A 17351-nucleotide genomic window follows, 5' to 3' on the forward strand; every position below is an offset into this window, starting at 1 on the left:
AGACGTTGAAATAACCTAAGCAGTATTAATACAGACCTTGAAGATGTCAGTGGTGCCACGTTCAAAACTGTTGGAGCGGCTTTTTAGAGGCAGAACTTCAGTTTTTCCTTCATATCCATAGATCTGACAGAAGACTTTGGCGTTAGTTCCACCTGCACGCACGTCACCTGTGACTACTGTCACTTCATAGTTGATCACTGTTATAGGCAAAAGGATTAAGCATTATGAGAAGCAGTGTATCTCAACTTATCACTTTAAAAATGATTAATTCTGGCTGTGCAAACTGTTTTTTGCTTTTGTGCCATATACATTGTTCAATGTCCAGCGTCTCGCTGGGATAGAGCTCCACCTCCACCTTTCCATCAGCTTCATCTTTACAGAGCCACCTGTGACTTGGGAACATGTACTGCTTTCCGTGAACCGGCACAGAGATCTGCACGCTGTCCAGAAACCACCCGGCCCGCAGTCCCTCGTTGGTGTGACCTATCAGAAGTCGGTTAATCTGCGAGCATCAGAAAACACACAGGCAAAAACCCAGTCAAGAAACATTAATGTCTTAAAGTCTGTCTTTAACTACATACAGTACAAGTCTTGCAAACTTGCCTTCCCGATGTCAGAGGTTTCGAGGGTAAAGATATCCGTGCGACCTGTCTCAAAGTAGTTCCTGAGGTCATTGTCGGAGACTGCTAATATCACCTTGCTAGTATCACCCTTCTCCCCATACAGCTTGACGAACACCTTGGAGTCTGAGCTGGCCCCATTCACACTGCCTGTCTTGATTGCTATCTGGTAGCCGACATCTGAGGAGTGAAAAATATTGGTTTAAAAAACTGATGTAAACTAGAAACTAGACTTTTTAAAATGTTCTTATGTACTCACTGAAGAGACGCAGGCCGTCTCCCGCTGGAACTAACTCGCGGACAATCTGTCCATCATCCTCATTACGGTCCAACCACCTGAAGAAAAACACACATGTAAATGTACCTCAACAGCATGAAAACAGAGTGAGAGGAGCCTTCCTACACACTTAGAAAATCCCTGGAAATTGAAATATTAAAAAGATGACATAATATTTATGTATTCATAACTTCACTGGAAGAATGATGCTATAGGACTGACAGAACCTCTGAAGCCACTGAACAATAAGAGGAGGGAAGAAGAGGAAACAGAAGGAATATGATATTAACTGACTTACATTTTAGCGGTTACATTTTCCAGATTAAAAGCCCAATCATTAACTTAATAATCACAAAACATTTAAGTGGCCTAACATCATTCATGTAACCATTTCCACACTGAAAGTGGGAATCAATTTTCCCTGACTGGCAAATCAGACAGACAGGAGGAGGTAACACTGCACCTCAGCCTTGTGGTTTTGGCACCACTATTAGAAGCACAGAGCTGGCCACATTCATTTAGTCTCCATTTGTAATGGCACACTCGTCCATCAGGTGCCTAACTATTTACACACAAGCCACTGGAGAACTAGTGATGGTAAGAGCGGTCAATTTACAACACTTAAGAGAGATTTCGAGCTGTTGGGAGGATTTTGTCTGACTGGTTTTGTCTGTGTTGGTTTCAGAAGAAAGTGGACACTACAAAATGTATGCAATTTCTGTATATAAAACATATATAAATATGTATGTAATATACAAAATAAAAAAATTTAAGCTGCTTGTGAAAAGAATGACATCCATCCATCCTCTTATTCAATTCAATGTCGCTGGGGGATTTTTAATAGAGTCAAGCATCCTGCTGCTTCTAGTGGTTTTAGTTTAAGATTTAGCATATAGTGGCAATTAAATTAATAATCTACCTCCTGCAAAGAAAGCATGTCTGTGAGAGCATCTGAGTTATATGGAAACTATTGTCTTGCCTGTAACAAGGAAACTCAGTGGCCATACTCTCTGGCTGGCCTTCCTCCCTGACCATCACCTTATCGAGGTACCAACCACAGCCTCCACCACGGCCGTCATGACCCACACGGACCCTGCGCACCTGGCCCAAGGATACGGACTCAATGAGAAACTCATCATGCTGAGGGAAGACAAAGAGACAGCCATGTAAAGATGCTTGCTGTGCATTTCACACATATTTACTTAAGTATTGTGTTCATTCTTGTTTGTTAATACACTCACGTTTCCCTTTTCAAATTTGTTAACGTTGTTTTTGCTCATAATCATGAGTCGATCCCCCGTGTCACCCAGGTCACCAAGAACATTGAGGAAGACAGTGGCATCGGTGCCACTGCCACTGACATTTCCTGTGCAGATGGTGACTCTGTACTTAATCACTGAAGAAGCAAAGAGAGAGTAAAGGAGCTGCATTCACTCAAGACATACTGTTTGGAATTGACTGTGAACATGAAGTCTGAACATCTGCAGAGTGTTCTGCAGAGCCCTCTTACAGGGCAGCGGCTCATCGATAAGTACTCCTGTCGCTGGAAGCTCTCTGACAATCTCATTGTCATCCTCGTTGATGTCCAGCCAACGGCCGCATTCAAAAGAATATTTCTCCATGGTTAGCGTCTTGAGCAAGGTTACCTGCAGAAAATCATAATTTGGTTCATAATATTCAAACAGGACTGCAGCAATGACAGCATCTACACTGCTCAAAAAAAGAAATAAATAAAGGAATGCTTTGAAAACACATCAGATCTCAAAGTGAAAAAAAGTCTTGCTAGATATCTATACTGATGCGGCCCTGTCCAGCGCTCCTAGAGTCCCTGTCTCTTCCATGCTCTTGAGACTGTGCTGGGAGACACAGCAAACCTTCTCCCAATGGCATGCATTGATGTGCCATCCTGGATTAGATGAACACCTTGTGCAACCTCTGTGGGATCCAGGTATGACCTCATGCTAACAGCAGTGACACTGAACCTAGCCAATGCTAAATTAGTGGAAAAAACAGCCAGAAAAGAAGAGGAGGGGAAAATGTCAACATCTCCACCTGTTAATTTCATTAACACCAAAGCAGCTGAAGCTGATTTCATCAGCAAGGTACATTTTTTACCATTTCAACACATCATAGCATGCTAGCATTTGTTAGATAAACTGGAGCATAAAAAGTTAAAGCAATTCATCTTTAAGATTTCACTTAAAAAGACAAACTTTAATAGTGTTAAAGGACGGGAATCAACAAAGTCCAAAGGCAAACATTCGAAAAAAAAAAATGCTGAGATAGTTCACTCTGGAGTGAAGTGTTGGACTGATCCAAAGATTTCAACATCCACAGTAAAAGTAACACTTGCTCAGTACCAGATCCATTGCTCAAAGGTGACCCTGTACAACAGACTTAACCGCTTATACTGACAATTCAGACAGACAGAGCGATGAGTTTCACCTTTCCTAAATGCCAGCCAGCGAATGGATGTCTCTTCTCGTGCCAGATCCGCAGTTTCAGCAGTCTCCCAATGTCTGGCATTTCAATCTACAATGATCCCCAGTATAAAATAAGAATGGATAGTTTAGAAAAAAAGTTTCTTTGACTAACTTTATGATTATTGTGATAAATGAACAATAGACGAAGCTGTTTTATTCACCTTATCAGGTGAACTCAAGACTTACCATGAATTTATCAACCTGGCCTTGTTCAAAACTGTCCGAGTTGTTCTCTAGTTTCATTTCATCAGACTTGCCCTTCTCTCCATAGATCTGCAGAAATACCTGGGCATCTGTCCCTGCCCCTTTTACATCTGAGGTCCAAATCCACAGCGACCATGGGTACTCTAAATGGAAACAATGGACACTCTAAATGGAGTCAGTGTGACACTAAAGTACATATAAAATATTTATGTCTTGATGCTTTATTCACTGAGTAAAGGAAGAATGAAGACGCCCACTTTTCTGTTTTTTCTGCCTGAGAGAGACCATCTCATACAGCTCCCTCTCAATCAGCCCATCTCCCTCATCCTCATCCAGCCACATCCCACACGGAAATGTCTGCTCTATCCCCGTGAACGGACAGTATATAACCACCTAGATGAGAAATGGTTGATGGATGTATGACACTTTGAGAATTAATCTGTTCATACTTAAGAAAAAGAAAAAAAAAATACCTTTTCACAGTACCATCCAGCACCAACTGCACCATTGTCGTGCCCGATGGTGACCCTGCTGAGTGGGCTCATCAGTTCACAGATCTCTACGTTGAAGATGTCGATGAGACCGCGCTCAAAAGCCCCACCTTCAAGGAACACTTTGCCGCTGTTTTTTATGCCCTTAGCTCCATGCATCACCATGTGGATCTTAGAGTTGGTCCCCGCACCCCTCACGTTTCCAGTCATCACTTGGACATTGTACACAATTCCTAAGTAGCAACAGGAAAATGCAAAACACATTTTTGGTCCAAAGTGTTAACACTGAAATCAACGTTGGCATCGTCATCATCCACACCAGTAGTCTCTTCTAGCTCCCGATCTCATAATGGCTCTTTAGTAGCTAAATGCTCCACTACATTGACTAAGCACCCAGTGTCCCACCTGAGAAAATAATGTGCAGTAGGTTTTTTTTAGAGCTATAAACTCTATTGAAAAAGGCAGGTGAAGCTGGTATAATTTACTGTTCATATAGGTCCACCACTAATAGTGTTCCCTTTAAAAGTTTCTCAGGAGTTTGCTTTTTTTTTTTTGAGGGTTCAGGACATAATGAAAACAACCTGGTCTTTAGCAAGTCTTAAAATTAGCTCAACACAATCAAATGTTCAACCAAACATTGCATATTACACAGTGTCATTACTTATTTTTTAAGGGGAAAAAAAGCCAAAATGCAGTCCACCCTTACTGCTTCCATTGGGATTAGGAGGGTGATGAAATGCACTTGATTTATTGATCATTAGTTATTGTGATCACATCTATAAAAGCAGAGGTTTAGGCAGTGTGCTGGCCTGGAGCAGTCAGGGGTGTGTTAACATAAAGCCAAGGAGGAAAGGCATTAGCAACGATCTTAAAAAATCAATTGTTGCTGCCCATCAGTGTGGGCATTTATAAATAATTTAAAGTCCTTCATTCGAGAGTGGGAAAGATTATTCACAAATAGAAAGACAGTTGCCAGGTGGACATTACAGCAAAAATCCCCTCTTAGTTAGACTGCTGTGCTCAGAGAAACGGCAGAAGCCCAAGAGCTACATCACAGACTCTGCAGACCTCAGTTAGCATGTTAAATATTTAAGACTAAACAAGTATCGTTTGTTTGAAGAGGCTGTCAGGAGAAAGCATTTTGTCTCTAAAAAGAACATGGCAGCATAGCTTAGGTTTACAAAGTAGCATCTGAACAAACCACAAAACCTGTGGTACAATGTTCTCTCAAGACCAAAGTGAAGCTGTTTGGCCTTAATGCACAGAGGCATGTTTGGCAAAAACCAAACACAGCAGATCAGCGCAAATGCCTCCTACCAACTCCCAAACACGGTGGTGGAGGGTTCATGATTTGGGTTTGTTTTTGCAGCTACAGAACCTGAACACTTTTTACTCATGGAGTTGATTGTAAACTCATCTATACACCAAAGAATCCTATAGTCTCATGTGAAGCCATCTGTCTAAGAGCTGAAGCCTGGCTGAAATGTGTCATGCAATAAGGGAATGATTCCAAGCAGAACAGCAAATGTAAAACAGAATAGCTGAAAAGAAAAAAAAAAACTAAGGCGCTATAGCACAATGGCACAGCCAAAGTAAACAAAAAAATGACATGGGGCAGTATATCACTTGTTGCTCTCTCAGGTTGGTTTTCCAAATTGTAAGACCTGGTAAGGACGAGATCACTTTTTATTATGTCCTGATGTGTAAAATCTGAAAATGGACACAATGTCTACTGTCTTTTTCTACTCTTTTCCACAGCATGTCTTCCTGTCTTCCTTCTCTGAGCCCAGCTAGTCACAGCAGATGGCCCCGCCCCTCCCTGAGCCTGGTTCTGCCGGAGGTTTCTTCCTGTTAAAAGGGAGTTTTTCCTTCCCACTGTCGCCAAAGTGCTTGCTCATAGGGGTCATGTGACTGTGGGGTTTTTCTCTGTATGTATTAATGTAGGGTCTACCTTACAATATAAAGCGCCTTGAGGCGACTGTCCTTGTGATGTGGCGCTGTGTAAATAAAATTGAATTGAATTGAATTTTTGCCATGACTGTATACATGCTCTCCAATGTGAATTAATTTTCGTAGAATTTCAGTATTTGACCTAAATAATCTGAATAGAAATAATTGACACAACATTGTCAGCATTTGCAGTTTTAACAGGGCTATTAAAAATTCTTCAATTTTAAAGATGTTGAGAAATTTGAAAAACTGTCCTTTTAGCCAACTGTCTCCACAGACTTTGAGCTTTATACGTTGGTCCAAAAAGTCTATTTATATTTTAAAATTATGCACAGTAATTTTGCATCAATTTGAACTATTTGCCATTTCAGTTACCCTCGAAAAATTGGTTCCAACAGTTTTTTTTCTCACCCATTGGCTGCGTGGATCCAACCAACACATCTCTCTGTATTTTGCCATCACCTTCATCCAAGGCAAACCAGTTATACACCGGGAATTCGTACAATTCTTTGTTACCCATGTCATCTATTACCACCTACACAGGAACATTACACACTATCATCAGTGTTTAATATATATATCTGTACACATCTGAGCAGATTGCGTGTGCTGGTTTACATGCCTTATCCAGAAACCATCCAGCTGAAGAGCCTCTGTTGTTGTGACCTATAGTGATTTTCTTCAGCCTCCCGAGGTTTGGGGCCTCTATTGTAAACTTGTCCTCTGATCCACGTTCAAAGTTGTCTTTGTCACTGTCCAGTCTTCTCTCCCCTTTAATAATAAACACACAGTTTATAGCAAATACAAACACACACACACAATAATCACGTATGTCTTTGCAAATCTTACCAGTGATTATGGTTTAATGTACCAAATGTTGAACACTTTCTGGCTTTAGCTCAATAACTATGAAGATTTCACACTGTTACTTCTTTTTGTGTAACTGTAAATTTACAGTATTATCTTTTGAATTTTATTACCCTGTAGAGCTTTACATTTTTTTGTCAACCACATTAAAAAAACACCTTTGTTCCCACCCTACCTGTGTCACCATTCTCTCCAAAAATATTCAGGAAGACATCAGCATCGGTTCCACTTCCCTTCATATCAGCAGTAAACACGCTCACTATATATTTATTCACTGCAGAACATGGGACATAAAACATAAAAGTCAGGCAATCTGGAGGGTATTTAAGTACCACATTATAGGAACTAATTAGTTAATAATAGTTCTACTGTGCAGTCATATTCAGATTCTCATAATAAAAGGTTCCTTGTTCGTCGACACTCAGATGGCTTCCATTTTAAATATTCATAACAGTGCGTGTCTGTTCATTACAGTTATATTGCTGTGACCACTCCCTCACCGCACAGCGCCCTTGTGTCTTTGCGTGTGCCTCAGGTTCACAGTGCTTTGCTTGATTGGCTACAGGCGCTTAGATGATAGATCACATTGCCACAGAGGACACATGGGCTGTACCTGAGGATTACGCTCTAGTGGAATTCGATGACAGCCTGAAACTCTATCTAAAACTCTAAGCTATCGAGCACTGGTTGTGTGCAACTGGCCAGACACATGGCTCTAACACTTAAAAAAAAGATCTTGAGAAATGCCTGAACATCAGACGTAGTTCTCATTTAGAAAAATAAATATTTTAAATGATTGTCCACTTTGATAGGTAGAGACCAGAGTGCTTTCTAGAGGCATCACATGATATTTGGCTTTTGAACATCTTATTACAAGAGTCAACCGTTTCTAATCCCCGGGGTTTCTCTGACATGTGGAGAAGGTATTTAGGACTGTTATTTTGTTTTAACCTCTGTGATCATTTTGGTCTGCTTATTATTACGGGTTTGTCCTGGATTGACCTACATTTCGGGACATCCATGGGGTTCATGCTGCCCAGCAGGTCCCTGACAAACAGGTTGTCGCCCTCCTCCCGACTCAGCCAGTTGTTGCAGGCAAAATAAAAGCGCAGATGGGGTCGGTTCATGTCAGTCACCACCACTCTGTCCAAGAACCAGCTGGCGCTCATCCCTGTGTTGTCGTGCTCGATCCTGAGGAAATCAGCAGATTCAGAGAGAGACACGAATGCAACCTGGAGGTAATATCAGATGAGACCCTCACATCTCATTTGTTTTTAAGTTTAAATGTCTGTTTGAATGTCTTTAGTGTTTAATACTATACAACTATGGTTGTTGTCTTTAAGCATTGCAGCTCACACTATCAGACACTGAAAATGAATACGATGGGGTAGAATAACAAAATGAATAATGCACTCCCATGTCAAATCTAGAAATCTACACTATGTAGATAAAAATACCAAGCCACCTACACATTACAACAACGCGAGCTGCTTATCCATAGAAACACATGGTGTGAAGCTCCTGGTGCACAATTTTTGTGCTGATGTTATTGTCACAGGAGGTTTAGAGCTCTGCAGTTATTGAACCAGCAGAACATTGGTAACTTTTAAGAACTTAGCTTAAGAACAGGTTAAAAGTTTTACACTTTTACTGCTGTTTATGTTTGGTTTGTTAACTCAAGATTGGTGGAGCTGAAGGGCTGTCTCAAATTGAAATTATAACCGGGAACTTGGAAATGTCGACGTCTGACTTAACCTGGAATGCGGCATTAGTTAGTGACTTCCTTTGTCTCGGGATCCTTGATTAGTTTCAGCTGTGTCTTATTACCCTTATGGTTCCCATCTCCCCGATTATCTCTTGTGTGTATTTAAAGCCTCAGTTTGCTTGTGTTCCTTGTTGTGTTGTCCTATCGCCTGCTGGTCTACATCCAGCATGTTTCCTGGATTTAATATCTTTGTAATTTGGGCTAGTATTTGTTTTTTTGTTTTTGTTTGTGTTTGTTTTTTTATCTGTAGATCTTTATTGGCCAAATAAACAGCTTACTTGTGTGTTGATCTTTGCCTCCCTGTGTATTTGCATTTGGGTCCCCACCTCAGCACACTTCAATATATATGACAGCACTTTCATTACAGTAAGGATTCACACTGCCCTGGCAATGTCTACAACAGCAGAAGCTTTATTAAGTTCTAGTTTGGCCAAATAATCCCCGCTCATAATCTCCTTACCATTTTAGCTTTTTCCAGAGTTTTCAATTGTATTGCTTTTTTCTACAGCAAATGTTGAATTATTCACATGCAATTCGAGTAGCCCTTAGAATTTTAAGTTCTCCTTAAAATGTCTTAAGCTGATTTACCTTGACCTTGACAGAAAAAGCAAATAGGTGGACCTTAACTGAGGATCGTCTCCATAACAGGTAAGAAAACTGTGTCTGGCATGCTAGAAAAAGAAACAGAAACTCTTACAAAGTTTTAAATCAAAATGCAGCATCTACTTTTTTAGCAATTCCTGACAGTTCAGCATGTTTAAATCTTGGGGCGTGTTTTCAGAGGTCATGTCTTGTGGCTGTGATGTAACTCTGTGTCAGAGGAGACAAACTTCAAACAGCAGATGGGGCTTAACCTTCTGTCACTGGATGAAATCCTTTGATGGCCTGCCGCACAGCGAGAAATGTTCCTGTGGGATCCTCTTAGTAAGCTGCTGTTATGCTGTGTGAGGAATGCTTAACTATGAAGCAGAAATTGTGATGTTGTCAGTGACCTGTAGCTGTGCATTCTGGGTATTTAATCCAGACACAGTAATGGGGTATTTAAAGCACAATGCATATATGTGAGTTTATATACTAGTTATCACAGTCAATTATTAGCAATACACTACCTCAGTTTCTTTAGAGGCCCCACGTTGTGTGTTTTGATACGGAAAACATCCGTCTTATTCTTCTCAAATGCAGTCCGGCTTCTGGAAAATGTCAAAATGTGAATAACATCAGTACAATGCTCTTAATGTCCCAGTCTAGAGGCCCAGAGACACGTGAACTGAACTCTGGAACAGTAAATCGTATCCCCTTAATGACCCAGATTTAGGATACCCTGGTGGTCTCGTGGCAGTGGTATCATCTGAAACCTTCCTGAGGTTCGGCTACTTCACCTCTCCTGCTTCCTCCTCAAGTACATTTACCCCCTCGCAGAGTCGAGCCAGGCCCATGAGCACACCAGATCCCCCTCTGCCCAACACCGTGAATCAGACACCCTCTTTTCCATTAACAGAGAATACCTGCCTTTGTGTCTGACCCATATCTCCATCTGTTCTCATCTTCCTGCAACATTGAGCGGACAGACAATGCCAAGGCTCACAAAATAAGGTCCACAGTGTCATCATACTGCAACAAACTGCCAAGACTGAAATACTGTACAACACACATGAATACATGCCCTCATTCTCAATGTCAAATCACCTGCAAGAGAATGACGGGGGGAAACTGATTATCGGGTGGAGAGTGGAGAAAACTCACAGCAAACTTTGGAATTCATGCAATTTGAATGTGTTTTATAATTACACTGAATTTCCAAAGAGTTGCATTTTTAATCTGCCTCACTGATCAGTAGGGCAAATATTCTCTGAGACATAGCAACCCTCCCTTACCTGTATCATGCTGTTAAAGTTTCCAGTGACGATAACACAATACAGGCAGGACCTAACTTATATTGGAGTAAGGTGAAACTCCTTACAATGCAGTTTGTTTAATATTTCACCAAAAGGGGCTCCTGAACATCTGTGTGTGTGTGTGGCTCACCAGCTGAGCGACACTACAGTCACACAGCAGATAGACAGTAAATGCAAAGGATGTGGACGCTGTCTGAAGTGGATGAGTGAGACCACCACAAGGTGTGGGTAACATGGTCCAGAGTGGCTGACAATAAGATGGTATATCCGTTACGCTTCACAGGTAATCCTATCTGTCAATCAATGTGTGCAGAGATAAAGGAAGCCTGCTGCTAAGATCCCCTGAGAGTCATTTGATCGTCCCCAGAAATGACATCGTGGTCTTCTTTCATTTATCTCTAAATGGAAATGAAGACCAGCCATGTCACATAGTTCCTCCTTACTCCAGATATCCTGTGTCCAACATTTAATGCACTGTATATAAGAGACATTCCCATTTACAAACAAACCTCTGCTCTGTTGTCTGACGTCAAAGAATTTACGGGTTAATATCTTTTTATAATGGCTGGTGTGCAAACTCATTTTATCTTGCTGGTTCTTTGGGCATCAGGTTTTTGTTGTTAAACAGGAATTCTCTCACATACAGTGTTATATTGACAATACAAGCCAACACAAGGACAGGATCATAAGCATCATTTTACAGTTTGATTAAATAAAAAATACCTCTTTTCTGTGCTGAAGGAATGGAGAAGAATAGAAAAGATTAAAAAGTCAACAACTGACACTAAAAAGGTGCTAAACTGGCATAGCTTAAACTGAAAAAGGACATATTAAACATGATATGATGGTGAAACAATACACAGTAAGTCACTGAGATCTGATTTAAACAAACCAAAAAAAGCATATTCATCAAACGAATTCAATAACACCACCAAAACCCCTTTTAAACTCACTTGCTTGCCAGGTGGACCTTGGGCGTGACTCCAAAGTCTCCAAAAAGGGTAACAAATACATTAGCATCTGTCCCAGCTCCTTTTACATCACCAGTGACAGCAACTACCTCATACACTGGAAGAGAGAAGAGAAGGAAGGTTAGAATAAAAGGGAAAATGCAATCTGAAATACAGTCACAAATTACATTATATCTAATTCAAAAATTTAATGAATAATCACTTGAACCAAAGGACGAACACAAAGTCACATCCTCAGTGTCCAATAATCTATAAACATTATGGAGCATTATGTTTCCTTCCATGCACAGTTGCCAGGGAATTCAATGCGGCGAAACTGCAACGAATCCATGTCTGGCATTATACACCAGCCAATCCTCTCTCACATTTCAGCCGTCTGTAAAATCTACCTGAGGTGGTGACGTTCACAGCGTTTGCTTGGAGGAGAAGAGAGGCGGAATCAAACTAAGAGAAAAATCAAGGCGTGCAGAAAATAAATCCTAATGACTTCTGATGGCTTGACTTCTACTCAAGAAACACCCTTTGAATTTGTGGATTATTATGAAGTACGACACGGGATAAGTGGTGGCAGCATTTAAGTTCCCTCTGTTTTACATTCATATTCATTAGCAGATCAAAATAACCATTTTCCTAAAAAATAATACTTTGGTTAATGCATGAAAAAAGTTTTAGTGTTTTGGAGCTTTAGAGTAACAATCTAAACAAAAATCTGCACTTTTAGATAAGCTTTCAAAAGGATGTTTCTGATAGTTTATTCTGTTATAGACTATAAAATGGTAACACTTTGGTCCAGCAACTTTAATGTATCAAATGCATTTCTTCTGTTTTGATTTCATTTGAAAGTATTGGGATTTGAGATGAAAGTTTACTGACGCGGGGATGAAACAACCAGTATAAAGCATGCCATACATACTGTAGCAATGAGAAGCACCACTAACCCTTTCTAATATGTGGGTAACATTCTGAAAAAGTTCCTAGCCTTAACATCTATTTTGTAAATGAGTGGCTCATTAAATGTGATAGATTTGGAGAAGTTTATATATAAAAGAGTCCTGTGGAAGTATATCCCCCGTGATTTAATACCTCATAAAACCACCTTTAGCAGGTGAAGTCTTCATTTTCTATTTGGCTTTATCCATCTCCCTCATCACTGTGGAGGAATTTTGTCCCACTGTTCTTCACACAGTTGCTTCAGTTCATTGATGTTTGTGGATATTTGTTCATGCTCAGCTTTCTTGTGGTCCAGCGCCTCAATCAGGTTAAGGTCTGGACTTTAACTGAGCCATTGTAACACCTTAATTCGTTTCTTTTTCAGTCGTTCTGTTGGGCAAAGCTTTAGCTGTCCAATAGATGGCCTAATATTTGACTCTACAATACTTTGATATACAGAGGGGTTCATGGTTGACTCAAAGACTGCACGGTGCCCAGGTCCTACAGCTGCAGAACGAGCCCAAATGATCACCCCTCCACCACCATGCTTCACAGTTGGTTTGAGGTGTTTGTGCTCATATGCTGTGTTTGGTTTTTGCCATAAATGGTGCGATTAATTTTGACCACTTTGGTCTCCAAAGGACATTGTTACAGAAGTTTTTTGGTTCGTTCAGATGCAACGTTGCAAACCTAAGCTGTGCTGCCATGTTGGTTAGACAGAAGAATCTTTCTCTTGGCAAACAAGCCACATACATGTTCAGTCTTTTTGTACTTGAGCTGTCATGAAATTTAACATTTACATTTAAACTGTGGCCTGCAGAGTCTGGAATGACAGCATTATGTTAGCACACACCTACATGCTCCAGACCAGCAAAATGCAAAAACATCTGCTTTTATAGAGGTACTCAGACTACATATATGAGACAGTAAATGGACTGGTTCGTAACTCTTTTCTGAATATATGACATTCCTAATTCACCCAAGTGCTTTTTTATGCTTTGTATCTAACATTCACACTCTTATGGATGATTATTATGTTGCCCTTACTGAAGCATCCAGGGATAAAATGAGATGACCTGTCCTATCTCCTGAGCTACAGCTGGAGTTGGTGGATAAGGAGCTGTTTCGAGATTGTCCTGCTGCCCCTGCGGGGCACCTACTGTCCCTTTCCTTTGCACCAAAGCAGATAAAACAAATTCATAATGGTTAGTGCTTTCTAACTGGTTGGATTGATATCCCTGAAATTAAGTGGCTTTGTGTTATCGAGCTTTCCCTTAATTTTTCGTTTTTTTAGTATATAGGACTACAAACTAGACTAAAGTGAATCTGACATGTATGCTGCAGGGTGTCCACTGTTCTAGGTAAATGTTAAAAAAGCCAGTTTGAGGTGTCATATTAAATAAAACTAAATAATAATGATAAATGCATAAGAAGGCTAGACAGCAAGAGAATAGCTTAAACCTTCTAGAAGATGGAGAGAGGAAATGTACGGATCTGATAAAGGAGCAATTTGATCAAAGTCAATCTGATACCTAATTAACAGTGAGGCGAGCTATTAAAACCAGCTTAAGGAGAAAGAGAGACACCTGATAAAATCAGATAGACAGTGGCCTGGTAAAACTCAACCATGATAATCTCCTTGGAGTGTCAGAAACCTGAGTGGGTCAGTTAGGTAACAAAGATGTTCTCACTGTAGAGGTGTATCACTGCTACAAATACTTAATGTTCCTTTTATAATCTGCAAGAGCTTCAAGTAAATCAAGTAAATCAGTAACTATATAAAGTCAGTTTTATGGAGGTGTTTATGGAAACACATAAATAATGTAACTGAATGTAATAGACAAATTATGATGTTGCAGTGTTGCATGTCTTGTAAGCTCTTGCAAACACGTTCAGAAATGCAAAAAAACAACAACAAAAAAACAGAAACAAAACAAAACATCTTTTGGGGCAAAAGTACTAAATCTGTGCCTTTCCCAAGGTAGTTTGAATATATATCCAGCAATATATATATATAGAAAAAAGGGCTTGTGAGTGCATGTGCGTGTCTTGAGCACTGAAGCACAGTAAAAAAGCATTATATAAGAGCCAGTCCATTTACCAATTAAGAGTCTGCTCAATTCTTCATTCTGCAAATAGCTTCTACTGCAAAAAGCTCACAAGAAGGACAAGAAGGAATAAAGGGGCTTTTGAGTTTGACCTTTTGAACTATGATGCCGTCTAATTGATTACTCTTACTGGATGCACACCAAGAACATTGTGTTTGGATATTCATGATGACTGATAAACTGCAATAAACATTCCAGTAAGCATGCTTTGTATTGGGTTGTTTCATCAGCAGTACTTGTGAAAAGGCATTTTTAACCTAATCCTACTAACTGCATGTCTTTGGACTGCAGAAGGAAGCTGGAGCACCCATGCAAACATTGGAAGAACATGCAAACTTTACACAGAAAAGCTCCAGCCAGATTATGGATTTGAACCCATGATGACTTTACCCTGAGGCACGCTACCCGCCTGGTTTTTGTTTTTAGCTAAACTGACAGAAATTTCTTTATCATCATCTTGTCCCCAACTGGTAACAGCAGATGGCCGCCCCTCCCTGAGCCTGGTTCTCCTGGAGGTTTCTTCCTGTTAAAAGGGAGTTTTTCCTTCCCACTGTCACCAAACACTTGCTCATAGGCGGTGATCTGATTATTGGGGTTTTCTCTGTATTATTGTAGCGTTTCTACCTTACAATATCAATCAGCTTGAGGCGACTGTTGCTATGATATTATGAACTGAATTGGTTTGTTTTCAGAATAAACAATGAAAACAATTGTGTCAAAAACCTGACTTGCAAGCTTAGATTGAATTCCATATCTGAAATCAGTGTAAGAAAAAATAAATAAATAAAATGGTCTGAAGTTCCGAGTACCAAAAAAATATATTTTTTGTAGACTAGTCTAATCAGAGGATGTTTAAAATAGGTTACATGACAAGAAAATCTTATACTATTAACATTATTAACAAAAAAACACACAAAATAGTCCTGTAGAGTTTACTAACATCTCTCTGAGGGCCTCTGATCTGCTTTAAGAAAGCTCCTTTGACTCGCAGGCCTGATTCTGGCCCCGACTGTGCTCCCAGCCCCTGGGACTGGGATGGCACCCAGCACCTGTCTGCCCCCGAGCCACTGTTTGGCGTCATTCATGTAGAACATAACTGAGCTTTCACCCAGAACAATAACAGAGGGATTCCCCGGAGCGCTCCTGCTCAGTGCCGATAGAACTGGTTTGAGCAGCTGATACACTCCAACATATTGACTCTGATTTTTTATTTTAAAAGCAACATGTGAGGCTTCTCCATCTGCTCTGCAATCACATGCTCTTACCTTTCTTTTTGAAGTATTCATCTTCATACCCATCAGATGAGTCTGTGTGGTAGTTCAGCAGTTCATTCTGGTAGATTTCAGCATAGTCCACCTGTTTGGTTTTGGACTTTTTCCCCTTCTTCTTTTTATCTTCATCGCTGTCTGCTGATCCCTTTTTTGCCTTCTTTTTCTTCTTTTTCTTTGTTTCCTCCTCCTCTTCCTGCTCCTCAATTAAAGGCTCCTCATCATCGTCATTGTGAGACTTTTTCTTTTTCTTGCCATCTTTGGACTTTTTATCTTTGGAGCCCATCTCCCCGTCCCCCTCCGGGTTCTCTGCAGAGGATTTCTTGTGCTTTTTCTTCTTTTCCTCCTTCACTCCCTCGGTCACTTCTTCTTTGAGCTTCTGTGATTTCTTCTTTTTGGTATTGGTTGAGGGGTCATTGTTGTTCTGCTCACCCTCATCACCTTTGCCTTCAATCACAGCCTGAGCATCCTCGTCTTCATCTGCTTTCTTTTTCTTCTTTTTCTCTTGTCCTTTTTCTCCCTCTTTTTTAGCTTTCACGTTCTCTGAAAGCTCCTGATTCTCAGAGCTCTCTAAGCACTTGTGTTTCTTCTGACTCTTCCCCCTTTTAGTGGTGTCCCCTCGGGTCAAACCGTTGCTCCTCTCCTTTAACTTTGGCTCAGTTTCCTCCACTTCGTCATCAACCTCTTCAGTTTCTCCTGAAGCTGTGGATTTTTTCTGTTTCAATGGCATCTTTTATTCATTCACTTCCCTGGCCCTTAGTTTCGTAAGAGCTGCCTTGAGTTTCTAATGGTGTAAGACAATTCATTTGACCCTTGGCTGCAGAGATGTTCTGGGATCGTGGGGTCGGAGCAGCCACTGAGGACACACAGACGGAGGGATGTCTGCCTGGACGTCTCCTACCTGGCCACACAGCCTGCAGACACACACAAACACACCACGCATACACACACATCACTCATGAAAAATTAGTGTCACTTCAGCACTCACATGACCCACAGGAGAAAGCCCTGTGAAAAAGGAGCCTTGCACAGACAACTTATCCTCTCTGCCACGGCACCCTGTATTATTCATGGTGTCAGGATCGCTTTACGGGCCGGGGGTGTCTCGCTTTTACCTGCAGTCACACTCATACAGACAGGACCACAGACATGCATGTACACACACACACACCCCTACACACAGACACACACGCACGCACACAACTTTACAACTACTCTTTGTTTATTGTTGCATCGAGTGTGTCTAATTCACATTCACAGGGTAAAAGCAACTTATAACTCTATGTAATACTCAGACAGCATTGATTTATTTTATTTAGCGCTACTTATAATGAACTCTAACAAAGGTAAGAGCAGCACGTTTTAGGAAACATGCTGATTATGAACAGGCTAGGGATGGCTAGCCTGTCTCAGTCAAGAAAAAAAAGTACTGGTCTGGCTGGTGTCTAGAAAAAAAAATATTTTTACAGTTTCTTTTTTCTTTACAGACCAAACAAACACCAAAAACAGCATATATAGTTAT

The 17351-nt window shown here is 40.6% G+C and overlaps 1 protein-coding gene across 1 annotated transcript in view; it reads right to left on the reverse strand.

Moving 5' to 3' along the window:
- Window positions 1-16944, reverse strand: part of loxhd1a (lipoxygenase homology domains 1a) — a 34647-nt gene extending 17703 nt beyond the window's left edge. Inside the window, exons 1-18 of the mRNA XM_039614435.1 lie at window positions 15827-16944; window positions 11506-11620; window positions 9767-9847; window positions 7899-8083; window positions 7068-7166; window positions 6648-6796; window positions 6437-6560; window positions 4058-4308; window positions 3842-3977; window positions 3567-3727; window positions 3343-3429; window positions 2408-2543; window positions 2139-2293; window positions 1877-2037; window positions 880-956; window positions 604-800; window positions 310-502; window positions 37-197 (exon numbers count right to left, since the gene is read on the reverse strand). Of these exons, the coding sequence (XP_039470369.1) occupies window positions 37-197; window positions 310-502; window positions 604-800; window positions 880-956; window positions 1877-2037; window positions 2139-2293; window positions 2408-2543; window positions 3343-3429; window positions 3567-3727; window positions 3842-3977; window positions 4058-4308; window positions 6437-6560; window positions 6648-6796; window positions 7068-7166; window positions 7899-8083; window positions 9767-9847; window positions 11506-11620; window positions 15827-16559 (3201 nt within the window). The 5' untranslated portion in view covers window positions 16560-16944. The remainder of the gene's footprint in view (window positions 1-36; window positions 198-309; window positions 503-603; window positions 801-879; window positions 957-1876; window positions 2038-2138; window positions 2294-2407; window positions 2544-3342; window positions 3430-3566; window positions 3728-3841; window positions 3978-4057; window positions 4309-6436; window positions 6561-6647; window positions 6797-7067; window positions 7167-7898; window positions 8084-9766; window positions 9848-11505; window positions 11621-15826) is intronic.
- Window positions 16945-17351: the final 407 nt, after the last annotated feature.

This window comes from Oreochromis aureus, linkage group 7 (assembly GCF_013358895.1).
Source record: "Oreochromis aureus strain Israel breed Guangdong linkage group 7, ZZ_aureus, whole genome shotgun sequence".
NCBI lineage: Eukaryota > Metazoa > Chordata > Actinopteri > Cichliformes > Cichlidae > Oreochromis > Oreochromis aureus.